General features: G+C 43.6%; 1 protein-coding gene across 1 annotated transcript in view; it reads right to left on the bottom strand.

Moving 5' to 3' along the window:
* The window catches only part of LOC144507543 (chloride anion exchanger-like), an 80,203-nt gene extending 67,469 nt beyond the window's left edge, over positions 1–12,734 (bottom strand). Inside the window, exons 1-3 of the mRNA XM_078234683.1 lie at positions 12,709–12,734; positions 9,603–9,820; positions 4,997–5,136 (exon numbers count right to left, since the gene is read on the bottom strand). Of these exons, the coding sequence (XP_078090809.1) occupies positions 4,997–5,136; positions 9,603–9,730 (268 nt within the window). The 5' untranslated portion in view covers positions 9,731–9,820; positions 12,709–12,734. The remainder of the gene's footprint in view (positions 1–4,996; positions 5,137–9,602; positions 9,821–12,708) is intronic.
* Positions 12,735–13,063: the final 329 nt, after the last annotated feature.

Raw genomic sequence — 13,063 nt, 5'->3', positions numbered from 1 at the left:
GGTGGCAAATGGAGTTTAATGCAGAAAAGTGTGAGGTGATTCACTTTGGAAGGAGTAACAGGAAGACAGAGTACTGGGCTAATGGGAAGATACTTGGTAGTGTGGATGAACAGAGGGATCTGGGTGTCCATGTGCATAGATCCCTGAAAGTTGGCACTGTGGTGAACCATCGTTGGTTCCCACTGGATAGTACTGAGCCAGGGTCTGGCCAGTACTACAAGGATGTACATATGTTACTGTTGGGTTGTGCTACTTGTTGCTGTTGGGGTTAGGGTGGGGTTGTTACACCTTTGTACTGTAGTGTTGTGGTACATCCCAGTCGGGCTCCGCCTCCTGGGAGAGGTATAAAAGTCCCTGCTCTGGCTGGGACCCCTTCAGTCTGGGATAGTGTATATAATTATTGGCTGCTTCATTACAGTAAATAAAAGCCTTTTATTTCCCGAGCATCTGGCCTCGTGTTTGAGAAGCGCATCAGGCACCCAGGTTGATAGGGTTGTTAGGAAGGCGTACAGTGTGTTAGCTTTTATTGGTAGAGGGATTGAGTTTCGGAGCCAGGAGGTCATGCTGCAACTGTACAAAACTCTGGTGCGGCTGCACTTGGAGTATTGCGTACAGTTCTGGTCGCCGTATTATTGGAAAGATGTGGAAGTGTTGGAAAGGGTGCAGAGGAGATTTACCAGGATGTTGCCTGGTATGGTGGGAAAATCGTATGAGGAAAGGCTGAGGAGCTTGAGATTGTTTTCGTTAGAGAGAAGAAGCTTAAGAGGTGACTTAATAGAGGCATACACGATGATCAGAGGATTAGATAGGGTGGATAGTGAGATCCTTTTTCCTCTTAAATTGAGAGGTGAGAGATATAGGACAGATGTTAGAGGTAGGTTCTTTACTCAGAGAGTAGTAAGGGCGTGGAATGCCCTGCCTGCAGCAGTAGTGGACTCATCAACGTTAAGAGCATTCAAATGGTTATTGGATAAACATATGGATGATATTGGAATAGTGTAGACTAGAGGGGCTTTAGATTGGTTCCACTGGTCGGCGCAACATCGAGGGCCGAAGGGCCTGTACTGCGCTGTAATGTTCTATGTTCTATGTTCTATTCTAAATTGCCCCTTAGTGTCCCGGGATGCATAGGTTAGAGGGGTTAGTGGGTAAATATGTGGGGATACGTGGAAAGGGCCTGGGTAGGATTGCGGTTGGTGCAGACTCGATGGGCCGAATGGCCTCTTTCTGCACTGTAGGATTCTATGATTCTATGATTCTATGATCAGTGCTGGTACCTTTGCTGTTTGTAATATATATCAATGATTTGGAGGAAAATGTAACTGGTTTGATTAGTAAGTTTGCAGACGACACAAAGGTTGATGGAATTGTGGATAGCGATGAGGACCGTCGGAGGATACAGCAAGATATAGATCAGTTGGAGACTTGGGCGGAGAGATGGCAGATGGAGTTTAATCTGGACAAATGTGATTTTGGAAGGTCTAATACAGATGGGAAATGTACAGTAAATAGCAGAACCCTTAAGAATATTGATGAGCAGAGGGATCTGGGTGTTCAGGTACACAGGTCACTGAAAGTGGTAACGCAGTTGGAGAAGGTCGTCAAGAAGGCATACGGTATACTTACCTTCATTGGCTGGGGCATTGAGTTTAAAAATTGGGAAGTCATGTTGCAGCTTTATAGAACCTTAGTTAGGCCATGCTTAGAATATAGTGAAGGATGTGGAAGCTTTGGAGAGGGTACAGAAAAGGTTTACCAGGATGGTGCCTGGTATGGAGGGCATTAGCTATGAGGAGAGGTTGGAGAAACTTGGCTTGTTCTCACTGGAACGACAGAGGTTGAGGGGCGACCTGATAGAAGTCTACAATATTATGAGAGGCATGGACAGAGTGGATAGTCAGAAGCTTTTTCGCAGCATGGAAGAGTCAATTACTCGGGGGCACAGGTTTAAGGTGCGAGGGGCAAGGTTTAAAGGAGATGTATGAGGCAAGTTTTTTACACAGAGTGTGGTCGCTGTCGGGGGAGGTGGGGAAGCAGATACAATAGTGACTTTTAAGGGGCGTCTTGACAAATACATGAATAGGACGGGAGTAGAGGGATATGGTCCCCGGTGGGTAGGGGGTTTTAGTTCAGACGGGCTGCATGTTCAGTGCCGCCTTGGAGGGCTGAAGGGCTTGTTCCTGTGCTGTAATTTTCTTTGATCTTTGTTCTTGATTGAGAAAGTGGATAAAACCACTGGAAATATGTCTCCACATATTTTACCCGCTAATCCCTCTAACCTACACATCCCAGGACTCTAAGGGGCAATTTTTTAACCTGGCCAATCAACCTAACCCGCACATCTTTGGACTGTGGGAGGAAACCGGAGCACCCGGAGGAAACCCACGCAGACACGAGGAGAATGTGCAAACTCCACACAGACAGTGACCCGAGCCGGGAATCGAACCCGGGACCCTGGAGCTGTGAAGCAGCAGTGCTAACCACTGTGCTACCGTGCCGCCCTAGTAGAACTGGTGGTTGTACTGTTCTTAGATTTCTAGAAGGCATTTGATAAAGTGCTACATCGGCGGTTATTATGAGAAGTTGAAGTTCATATTATGGAGGTTGCATTTTGGCATGGATGGAAGATTGGCTGGCAAACAGGAAACAGAGAGCAGGCATAAATGGATCTTTTTCAGGTTGGCAGATGTAACAAGTGGTATGGGAGAGAGATCAATACTGGGACCTCAACTGTTTACAATTTCTGTAAATAACTTGGTATTGAAAGAATGATTGCCAAATGTTCTGATGACACAGATACATAGGAAAGTAAGTTGTGAAGAGGCTACAAAAAGATAGAGATGGATAAAGTGAATGGACAGAAATCTGGCAGAGTATGATGTGAGAAAATGAGAAATTGTCCATTTTGTCAGGAAGAATAAAAAAGAAGCAAATTATCTAAATGGTGAGAGGGTGCAGAGGAACCTGAGTGTCCTAGTGCATGAATCGCAAATGGTTAGTATGTTGGTACAGCAATTAGGAATGGAATGCTATTATTTATTGTGACTTGAATGCAAAAAAGTAGGGAGTTTATGTTTTAGTTACACAGAGCATTAGTGAGACCACATTTGGAGTACTGTATACAATATTGGTCACCTAATTTAAGGAAGGATGTAAATACATTGGAAGCAGTTCAGAGAAAATTTATCTGACCAATAGCTGGAATATGTGGGTTGTTTTATGAGGAAAGGTTGATACGTCAGGCATGTATCCGCTGGCATTTAGAAGATTAAGGGGTTACTTGATTGAAACATATAAGATCCTGAGGGTAAAAGCAAAATAGTGCGGATGCTGGAATCTGAAACAAAACAGAAAATGCTGGAAAATCTCAGCAGGTCTGAAAGCATCTGTGGAGAGAGAATTGAGCTAATGTTTTGACTCTTAAGTAACTAAAATTGGGGATGTGTGAGAGGTGAGAATTGGAGAACACATATCTCTAAAGGGTGAGAGGAGGTTACAGGGAAATGGAAGAGTAAGGCCATGCAGGGTTTCATAAACAAGGGTGAGAATTTTAAAATTGAGGAATTGCTGGACCAGAAGCAAATGGAGGTAGCACAGGGATGATGGATGAACTGAACTTATGCAAGTTAGAGTATGGGCAGCAGAGTTTGGGATGCATTCGGGTTTATAGAACATAGAACAGTACAGCACAGAACAGGCCCTTCGGCCCACGATGTTGTGCCGAGCTTTATCTGAAACCAAGATCAAGCTATCCCACTCCCTATCATCCTGGTGTGCTCCATGTGCCTATCCAATAACCGCTTAAATGTTCCTAAAGTGTCTGACTCCACTATCACTGCAGGCAGTCCATTCCACACCCCAACCACTCTCTGCGTAAAGAACCTACCTCTGATATCCTTCCTGTATCTCCCACCACGAACCCTATAGTTATGCCCCCTTGTAATAGCTCCATCCACCCAAGGAAATAGTCTTTGAACGTTCACTCTAACTATCCCCTTCATCATTTTATAAACCTCTATTAAGTCTCCCCTCAGCCTCCTCCGCTCCAGAGAGAACAGCCCTAGCTCCCTCAATCTTTCCTCATAAGACCTACCCTCCAAACCAGGCAGCATCCTGGTAAATCTCCTCTGCACTCTTTCCAGCGCTTCCACATCCTTCTTATAGTGAGGTGACCAGAACTGCACAATAGAGGGTAGAATGTGAGAAACTAGCCAGGAGTATATTCGAATGGTCAAGCCTGGAGGTAAAGTCTTGAGTGAAGGTTTCAGCAGTAGATACACTGAGCCAGGGCAGAATCAGATAATGTTACAGAATGGAAATAGGTGGGATTGATGATGCAACCCTGATGGTATTGGTTGGTAGTCCAGCTCAGGATCACATAACATGCCAAACAGTCTGGTTCAAATTCAGAGTGGCCAGGTAGGAGGGATGGAGTCAGTGGCCGGGGAACAAACTTTTTGGTGGGGACCTTTGGTGCTTTCAGTATTTAGTTGGGGAAAATTGTGCCTCTATTAGGTAAGCAGCGTGACAAATGAGGTGCAATGTGCCACCCGCACTCACTGTCACATTCATTCTATCCTCACAAGGTCAAGAAATACTTCCATCTGTAATATGATTTCATGATTCCATGAGCAACACTAATTATAGTCTGGCAAAAGATAATTCAGGAAGTTTCATATCAGTTTAACTTTATTGCTGCCATCCCATATCCATTGTTTGATGTTTTTACCTAAGACAAAATGATCTTTGAAACTTTGATATTGAAGAGATAAGACAAAGGCCAAATTGTGCATCCTTGAAGGCCATTGCCTATCAGTTTATAATATCACTAAAACTAACACAATGTTGAAAGGAATTTAACCCTTTACCATCAGCTTTCCAATTGAACTGGAAATAACAGACCTGGATTTTGAGAACATGGTTTCAAACTATTATTTTCTACAACAAAGTTTGTACTAGATTGAGTTATAATGAGACTGATTGAAGGAGGTAGTACCTTGTAGAACACTCACAAGCCCTGTGCTGATACCAGACACAATATCACTAGGAAGCCATTCTTTCACATTATACCCCGGCAACCAAGATGCGATTGGAAGGAATGTGTAAAAGATCTTCTTTGCCTTTGCCTTTGAACATCTGGAAGAGAAACAGCTTCTTAGAAGACCAAGAGAAATGAATTGTGCCACATTATATTTTGTATGATCAGTAGTATTATTTGAACCATTTCTAATCCCTGTCAGTTCATTTGCAGATTCTCCATCCTAAAGAGTTTAGTTAGTTCTTTGGCTAATCCTCAGTATATAACAAATTCTCTTTCAAGTAAACCTGTTCTTGAAATTAAGATGCTTTCCCCTTCACATTCAAGATATAGACTGGGTGGTTAACAGATCTGGCCATTGTTTATTAACCTAAAATATTATATTTTAGTTAAGGCAGTAAGGTATCCTGACAGAACTGCACCTTGTCCAGTTCTCATTCTGTGCTGAACAGGCAGTAATCCTGATTTACAATCACCCTTGCTGCCCTCAATTCAGCTGTGAGATCTACCCTGAAGGCTCTGTTATTAGTTTGTTTGTCTAAGGTGTTGGGTGGGCTCTAGCAGTGATACCCTCAAGGTTTCATAATCTGAAAAAACTCAGTCTCCTGTTGCCATGTGAGAGATGGACACTTTCAAGGGCCGGTGTCTATGCAACTGTCCTCCCACAATACTCTCAAGAAGATTACTCAAAAAGCAAACAGCATATTGCATGGAGTAAAACATCATTAGATTCATGTTTATATTTTCCTCTGTAAAATTATTATTTTATGCAAATATTTGTCTTATCAATGAGATGTATTTCCAACAATAGTCTGAAATGTTAAACCAAGTTCTTGCTGTTAAAATTTCAGTTCAATAACTGGAAGCTTTAACAATGAGTAGGAGTTCTGGTGCAAGAGATAATTGGGATTTATCTTCATTGCCATCTGTGTGCCCTTATGAAATCCTCATGAAAAAGTGGATAACATTTTCTGATTTCCTGTTCTTCAGGTACAACCTTTTTACTCATCACACACACCACATTGTCAACGACCAGATGTAAGTTGTCACATTTAGCTGTTGCAAGTTGGCACAGTGGTTAGCACTGCTGCCTCACAGCTCCAGGGACCCAGGTTCAATTCTAGTCTTGGGTCACTGTCTGTGTGGAGTTTGCACGTTCTCCCCGTGTCTGTGTGGGTTTCCTTTGGGAGCTCTGGTTTCCTCCCACACTCCAAAGATTTGTGGGTTAGGTGGATTGGCTATGCTAAATTGACCTGTGTCCAATGATGTGTAGGTTAGGTGGATTATCCATGTGCAGGTTTACATAGATAGGGCAGGATTAGATGCTCTTTCAGAGATTCGGTGCAGACTCGATGGGCTGAACGGCCTCCTTCTGCACTCCAGGGATTCTATCTATGCAATGCAGACTGACTAAATTAAGGTTCCAACATTGTAAACCATTGGAGCAAAGTGTCCCCATTAATAATAATATTGCAACAGGCCCTTCTTTCTGAAACTGAGTGGGGGAAAGTGGATGAGTATCAAAAAGTAATTTCTTGCTCCATTACTAAAATGAAGTGGAAAATCCGTTGAAAACCTCATTCATCAAATCAGTTTCCCTTGAACTAAGGTTCCAACCCTCCAGAATTACGTGGCCTGGGAGTGTCCAGGAATCAAACTTCAATCTCGAGAACATTGCTGTGAGTAATCTGGGGTAAAAACTCTCCGCTGGTTGGATCCATACCAACAGAAAGAAAGATGGTCATGGTTATTGGAGGCCAATCATCTCAGTCCCAGGACATCACTGCAGGAGTTCCTCAGGGTAGTTTCCTAGGCCCAACCATCTTCAATTGCTTCATCAATGACCTTCCCTCCGTTATAAGGTCAGAATCACTGATGATTGTAGTGTTCAGCACCATTCAGAACTCCTCAGATCAGTGTCTATTTCCAAATGCAGCAACAACTGGACAACTGTCATGCCTGGACTGAAAGTGACAAGTTACATTCACACCAGACAAGTAGAGAGCATCTAACCATCAAACATTCAATAGCATTACCACCACTGAATCCCCCACTATCAACATCCTGGGGGCTAAAAATCATTGAATTCCCACCACTATCACCATCCTGGGGAGGTACCATCACTGAATCTCCAACTATCACCACCCTGAGGTTTACTATCGCTGAATTCCCCCATTATCACTATCCTGGGGGGTTACCATTGAGCAGAAACTGAACTGGACTAGCCATATAAATACTGTGGCTGCCATAGCAGGTCAGAGGCTAGGAATCCTGTGCTGAATAACTAACTTATTGACTCCCCAAAGCCTGTCCACCATCTACAAGGCACAAATCAGGAACGTGAAGGGATATTCTCCACTTGCCTGCGAGAGTGCAGCTCCAACACTCCAAAAGCTTGAGAGCATTCAAGACAAAGCCTCCAATTGATTTACACCTCATCCATCTATTTAAACATTCACTCCTTCCACCAAAGACAAACAGTGTCAGCAGTGCAAACCATCAACATACAAGATGCATAGCTGCAATTGACCAAGTTTTCTTCAACAGCACCGTTCAAATCCATGACCAGAGGGTGGTAGTGGAAGGGTCTTTTTCCGGCTGGAGGCCTGTGACTAGTGGTGTTCCGCAGGGCTCTGTATTGGGACCTCTGCTGTTTGTGATTTATATAAACGATCTGGAAGAAGGTGTAACTGGGGTGATCAGTAAGTTTGCAGACAGCACGAAATTGGCAGGACTTGCAGATAGTGAAGAGCATTGTCAGAGGCTACAGAAGGTGGGCGGCACGGTAGCACAGTGGTTAGCACTGCTGCTTCAGAGCTCCAGGGACCTGGGTTCGATTCCCAGCTTGGGTCACTGTCTGTGTGGAGTTTGCACATTCTCCTCGTGTCTGCGTGGGTTTCCTCCGGGTGCTCCGGTTTCCTCCCACAGTCCAAAGATGTGCGGGTTAGGTTGATTGGCCGTGCTAAAATTGCCCCTTAGTGTCTTGAGATGGGTAGGTTAGAGGGATTAGCGGGTAAATATGTAGGGGTAGGGCCTGGGTGGGATTATGGTCGGTGCAGACTCGATGGGCCGAATGGCCTCTTTCTACACTGTAGGGTTTCTATGATTTCTATGATATAGATAGGCTGGAAATTTGGGCAAAGAAATGGCAGTTGGAGTTCAATCCAGATAAATGCGAAGTGATGCATTTTGGTAGAAATAATGTAGGGGGGAGCAGAACCGCAAAGGGTGTAGATACGCAGAGGGACCTGGGTGTGGAAGTCCACAGATCCTTGAAGGTGACGTCACAGGTGAAGAAGGTGGTGAAGAAGGCATATGGCATGCTTGCCTTTATAGGACGGGGCATAGATTATAAAAGTTGGGGTCTGATGTTGCAGATGTATAGAACGTTGGTTCGGCCGCATTTGGAATACTGGCTCCAGTTCTGGTTGCCATACTACCAGAAAGACGTGGAGGCTTTAGAGAGAGTGCAGAGGAGGTTTACCAGGATGTTGCCTGGTATGGAGGGGCTTAGTTATGAGGAGAGATTGGGTAAACTGGGGTTGTTCTCACTGGAAAGACAGAGGATGAGGGGAGACCTAATAGAGGTGTATAAAATTATGAAAGGCATAGATAGGGTGAACGGTGGGAAGCTTTTTCCCAGGTCGGTGGTGATGTTCACGAGGGGTCATAGGTTCAAGGTGAGGGGGGGGAGGTTTAACACGGATATCAGAAGGACGTATTTTACACAGAGGGTGGTGGGGGCCTGGAATGCGCTGCCAGGCAAGGTGGTGGAGGCGGGCACACTGGGAACGTTTAAGACTTATCTAGATAGCCACATGAACGGAATGGGAGTGGAGGGATACAAAAGAATGGTCTAGTTTGGACCAGGGAGCGGCGCGGGCTTGGAGGGCAGAAGGGCCTGTTCCTGTGCTGTATTGTTCTTTGTTCTTTTACCACCTACAAGGACAAGTGCAGCAGACATGTGAGAACACAAGTTCCCCTCCAAGATAAACATCATACTGACTTGGAAATATATTACTGTTTCTTCACTGTCGCTGGGTCAAAATCCTGGAATCCCCTTGCTAACAGCACTGTGGATGTACCCACACCACATTGACTGCAACAAGTTCAAGAAGGGAGTTCACCATCACCTTCTTCTCTCGGACAATTCGGGATTGATAACAATCCATGGGAATTAGTTTTAAAAACCTATATCAAAGAGTCCTAGGATTGGCATGTCAGAGGGACTAATGATGAGAATAGTATGTTGAAAGGTCATGTGATGACACTTCCAGGCACCTGTCTAAATTGGCACCAGATTGGCCAAGGAAAATGAGATCTACATGTGGCCTAATCGTGTGTAGGGACATTGCAAAGCTATAAGAAAAGTTTTCCATCATTGATTATTTCCTCACCTCTTTATGGATCTGTTATAAGCTAATTGATAGCAAACGACTGCTAATTGATCATTGAATTCCTTATCTATTGGATCCTGTGTTTTTGTGTAAGTATTAGGATGACCTGGAAGTGATATAGGATTGGATTTTTTTGTAAAACAGGATAGTTAATTCACATCACTTACCTAAAATAAATCCTCAAATGGTCCTGCGCCGTTTTGTGATACCTCTCAATTTGCTGATTTTGTTCTTTGAAGTTGACCTCAGAGTAGGCTGGTCGAGCTACAATGTAATGCTGGCTTCCAGAATGCATGTTGGCCTGTGACAAGATCTAATCTGAGCTGGGTCCGTTCACCACCTCCAATTGATTTACTGGAAAGCAAGTTACTGGCTGAGCGAATAACTCAACAACAGATGGGAAAGAATTATTCCTATTAACAGAAAATCTTAATCTTCCTCCTGCTGAACAACTGTAGAACTGTAAAATATGGAATTGATTCCTAAACAAATTATGCAAGAGTGACCATCACAAATCAGTTCTGAAAATCACTCTTGTGGTTTTAATGATTGAATATTGCTCTCAACATCACTCTAAGATTCAATTTCTCTTTCAAAATAGTTGAATTGTAAAGTATTTATTAATCAACCACATGAATTCGCCACCACAGAAGGCTTTGAAGGTCAAATTACTGAATATATTTAGGAAGGAAATAGATAGATTTCTAGACTCTAAAGATGTCAATAGATATGGGGAGAGAAGGGGAGATATGCCATTTAGACAGAGAATTAGCCATGATTGCAATGAATATTGGATCAGGCTTGATGGTCTAAATAGTCTACTTCTGCTTCTATTCTTTATGTTTTTATGTTGAATTCTTTGTCACTTTGGGTGTTCAAAGGTTGGAGCTCAGATACAGGAAGGTGTGGAGGAAGAAAAGGCCTAACATCGTGGTTGTGGTGGTCCTGAAAGGGGGTGAGGTTGGAGTGGATGTGCCAAGCAGGGGTTGAAAGATGGGTGAAGAGCCTAAAGGGCAGTGTCAGTGCTATCTTTTTTTTAATTCATTCATGGGATGTGCGTATCACTGGCAAGGCCAATATTAATTGCCAATCCTGATTGCCCTTGAACTGAGTGGCTTGCTCAGCCATTTCAGAGGGCAGTTAAGAGTCAACCACATTGCTGTGGGTCTGGAGTCACATGTAGGCCAGATCCAGTAAGGACGGCAGATGTCCCTAAACATATTGAGCCACTGAGTCCTCGAGGTGGAGGTCCTGAGGGTTTAATTGAGGGTGCTGTGTGGCAGAGGGAACAGTCACAGTCAAATGGAGAAAGTTCAGAGTCAAGGGCAGGCATTAGAAGGTTGCATCGGGTGGGTTATGGAAACAAGCAAAAGTATGGGGAAGGATAAGGGAGGGTTCAGCTTAGGAACACCCTGGAGTCAGAGAGTCAGAGAGTCGTACAGCACAGGAAAGGCTCTTCGGCCCATTTGGTCTGCACCAAAATTAACTACCACTAATCTCATTTTCCAGCACTTATTCCATATCCTTAAATGTTATGATGTTTCAAGTGCTCATCCAAATACTTTTTAAAGATTGTAAGGTTTCAGGCCTCCACTATCTTCGCAGGCAGTGCATTCCAGATTCCCACTACCCTCTGAGTGAATGTTGTTTTTCTCAAATCCCCTGTGAATCTCCTGCCCCTCACCCTAAAACTATGCCCTCTTGTGATTCACCCCTCAACCAAGGAGAACAACTGCTTCCTATTCACCCTGTCCATATCCTCATAATCTTATACACCTCAATCATGTCTCCCCTCAGCCTCCTCTACTCTAAACAAAACAATCCAAGCCTATCTAGTCTTTCCATATAGCTCAAATGCTCCATCCCAGGCAACATCCTGGTGAATCTCCTCTGTACCCCCTCTAGTGCAATCCTTCCTATAGTGAGGTGACCAGAACTACAAACAATACTCCAGCTGTGGCCTAACCAACGATCTGTACAGCTGCAACATTACGTCCTTCTTCTTATATTCTATGCCACAACTGATAAAAACAAAAATCCCATATGCCTTCTTAATTGCCATTTTCACCTGCTCTGCTGCATTCAGGGATCTGTGAAGGAATACCTCAAGGTCCATCTGTTCCTCTGAACTTCCTAGTGTTGTGCCATTCATTAAATACTCCCTTGTGTTATTACTTCTTCCAAAGTGCATCACCTCGCACTTATCAAGGTTACATACCATCGACCAGTGTACTGCCCATCTGACCAACCCATTTATATCTTTCTGTAACCTACGACCTTCTTCCTCACTATTAATCACCCTTTCAATCTTGGTGTCATCTGCAAATCTATATCATTCCCCCCACGGCACAGTGGCATGGTGGTTAGCACTGCTGCCTCACAACGCCAGGGACCCGGGTTCGATTCCCGGCTTGGGTCACTGTCTGTGCGGGGTCTGCACGTTCTGCCCGTGTCTGTGTGGGTTTCCTCCGGGTGCTCCGGTTTCCTCCCACAGTCCGAAAGACATGCTAGTTAAGGTGCATTGGCCATGCTAAATTCTCCCTTGGTGTTACCCGAACAGGTGCCAGAGTGTGGCGACTAGGGGATTTTCACAGTAACTTCATTGCAGTGTTAATGTAAGCCTACTTGTGACACTAGTAAATAAACCTTAAACACATTATCATCTATATCATTTCTGTATGTAACAAACAATAAGGGTCCCAGCACTGAACCTTGTTTTACGCCACTGGACACGGCCTCCAGTCACTCAAATAGCCCACACCACCACCCTTTGGATTCTATTACTAAACCGGTTTCGGATCCATCTCACCAAGTTTCCCTGAATTCCATGTGCTTCAACCTTCTCAATAATTGTCCCATGTGGGACCTTGTCAAAGGCTTTACTAAAATCCATATAAACTACATCAACTACACTTCCCTCATCCACACACAATTACTAATTATTACTATCTCCTTCCACAATGCCATCTATTTTCCTGTGCCTGTACTCATGATAACTCTAACCCTGAACCCTTTACCCTCCTCCAATCACGTTGAAGTCTGTGCTCTCTGCAATACATTTGTTTATATTTACAGTAAGCTGTTTGAAGAAAAACTCAGAATATCAAACAGGAGAGAATTAGGCAGATAAATAAATAACATTTTGTGAGATTTTCAATTTCTGCTATACATTCATGCTTCAGATGTAGTTTGAAATAAAGCATATAGATTATATATAATCGTATATACAGTCCGCAGACTGAAATCATCATTCCATATAACAAAAGATGTTACCTGTGGTTTCCCAGTCAGTACAGCTGAGGACAGGTTCTGAGGAGGCTTCAGGTGAAACTCTTTTATAGTGTTTAGGTACAAACCTTTTCCACTAGAGTTGTAATAATTAACCGCAAGCATATTTCAACTGGGATTTGAGATTAACTATTCAAGATGTGAGGAGGGAGTTTGTCGCAGTTTTTATTGAACTATCACTCAGCAACACCCATTGTTTTATGACAAGGGGAAAGAAAATCCGATTAAGTAAACAGAAAAGGAACTGATTATCTCGATTGGACTGGAATGAGGCAAAAGGAAGATTAAATGAGAGTGAGAAAGAAGGATAAATCAGCAAGTTTATTAATAGAACTTGGAA

The sequence above is a fragment of the Mustelus asterias genome, chromosome 19 (genome assembly GCF_964213995.1).
Source record: "Mustelus asterias chromosome 19, sMusAst1.hap1.1, whole genome shotgun sequence".
Taxonomy (NCBI): domain Eukaryota; kingdom Metazoa; phylum Chordata; class Chondrichthyes; order Carcharhiniformes; family Triakidae; genus Mustelus; species Mustelus asterias.
This window is presented reverse-complemented; position numbering and strand designations above follow the sequence as displayed.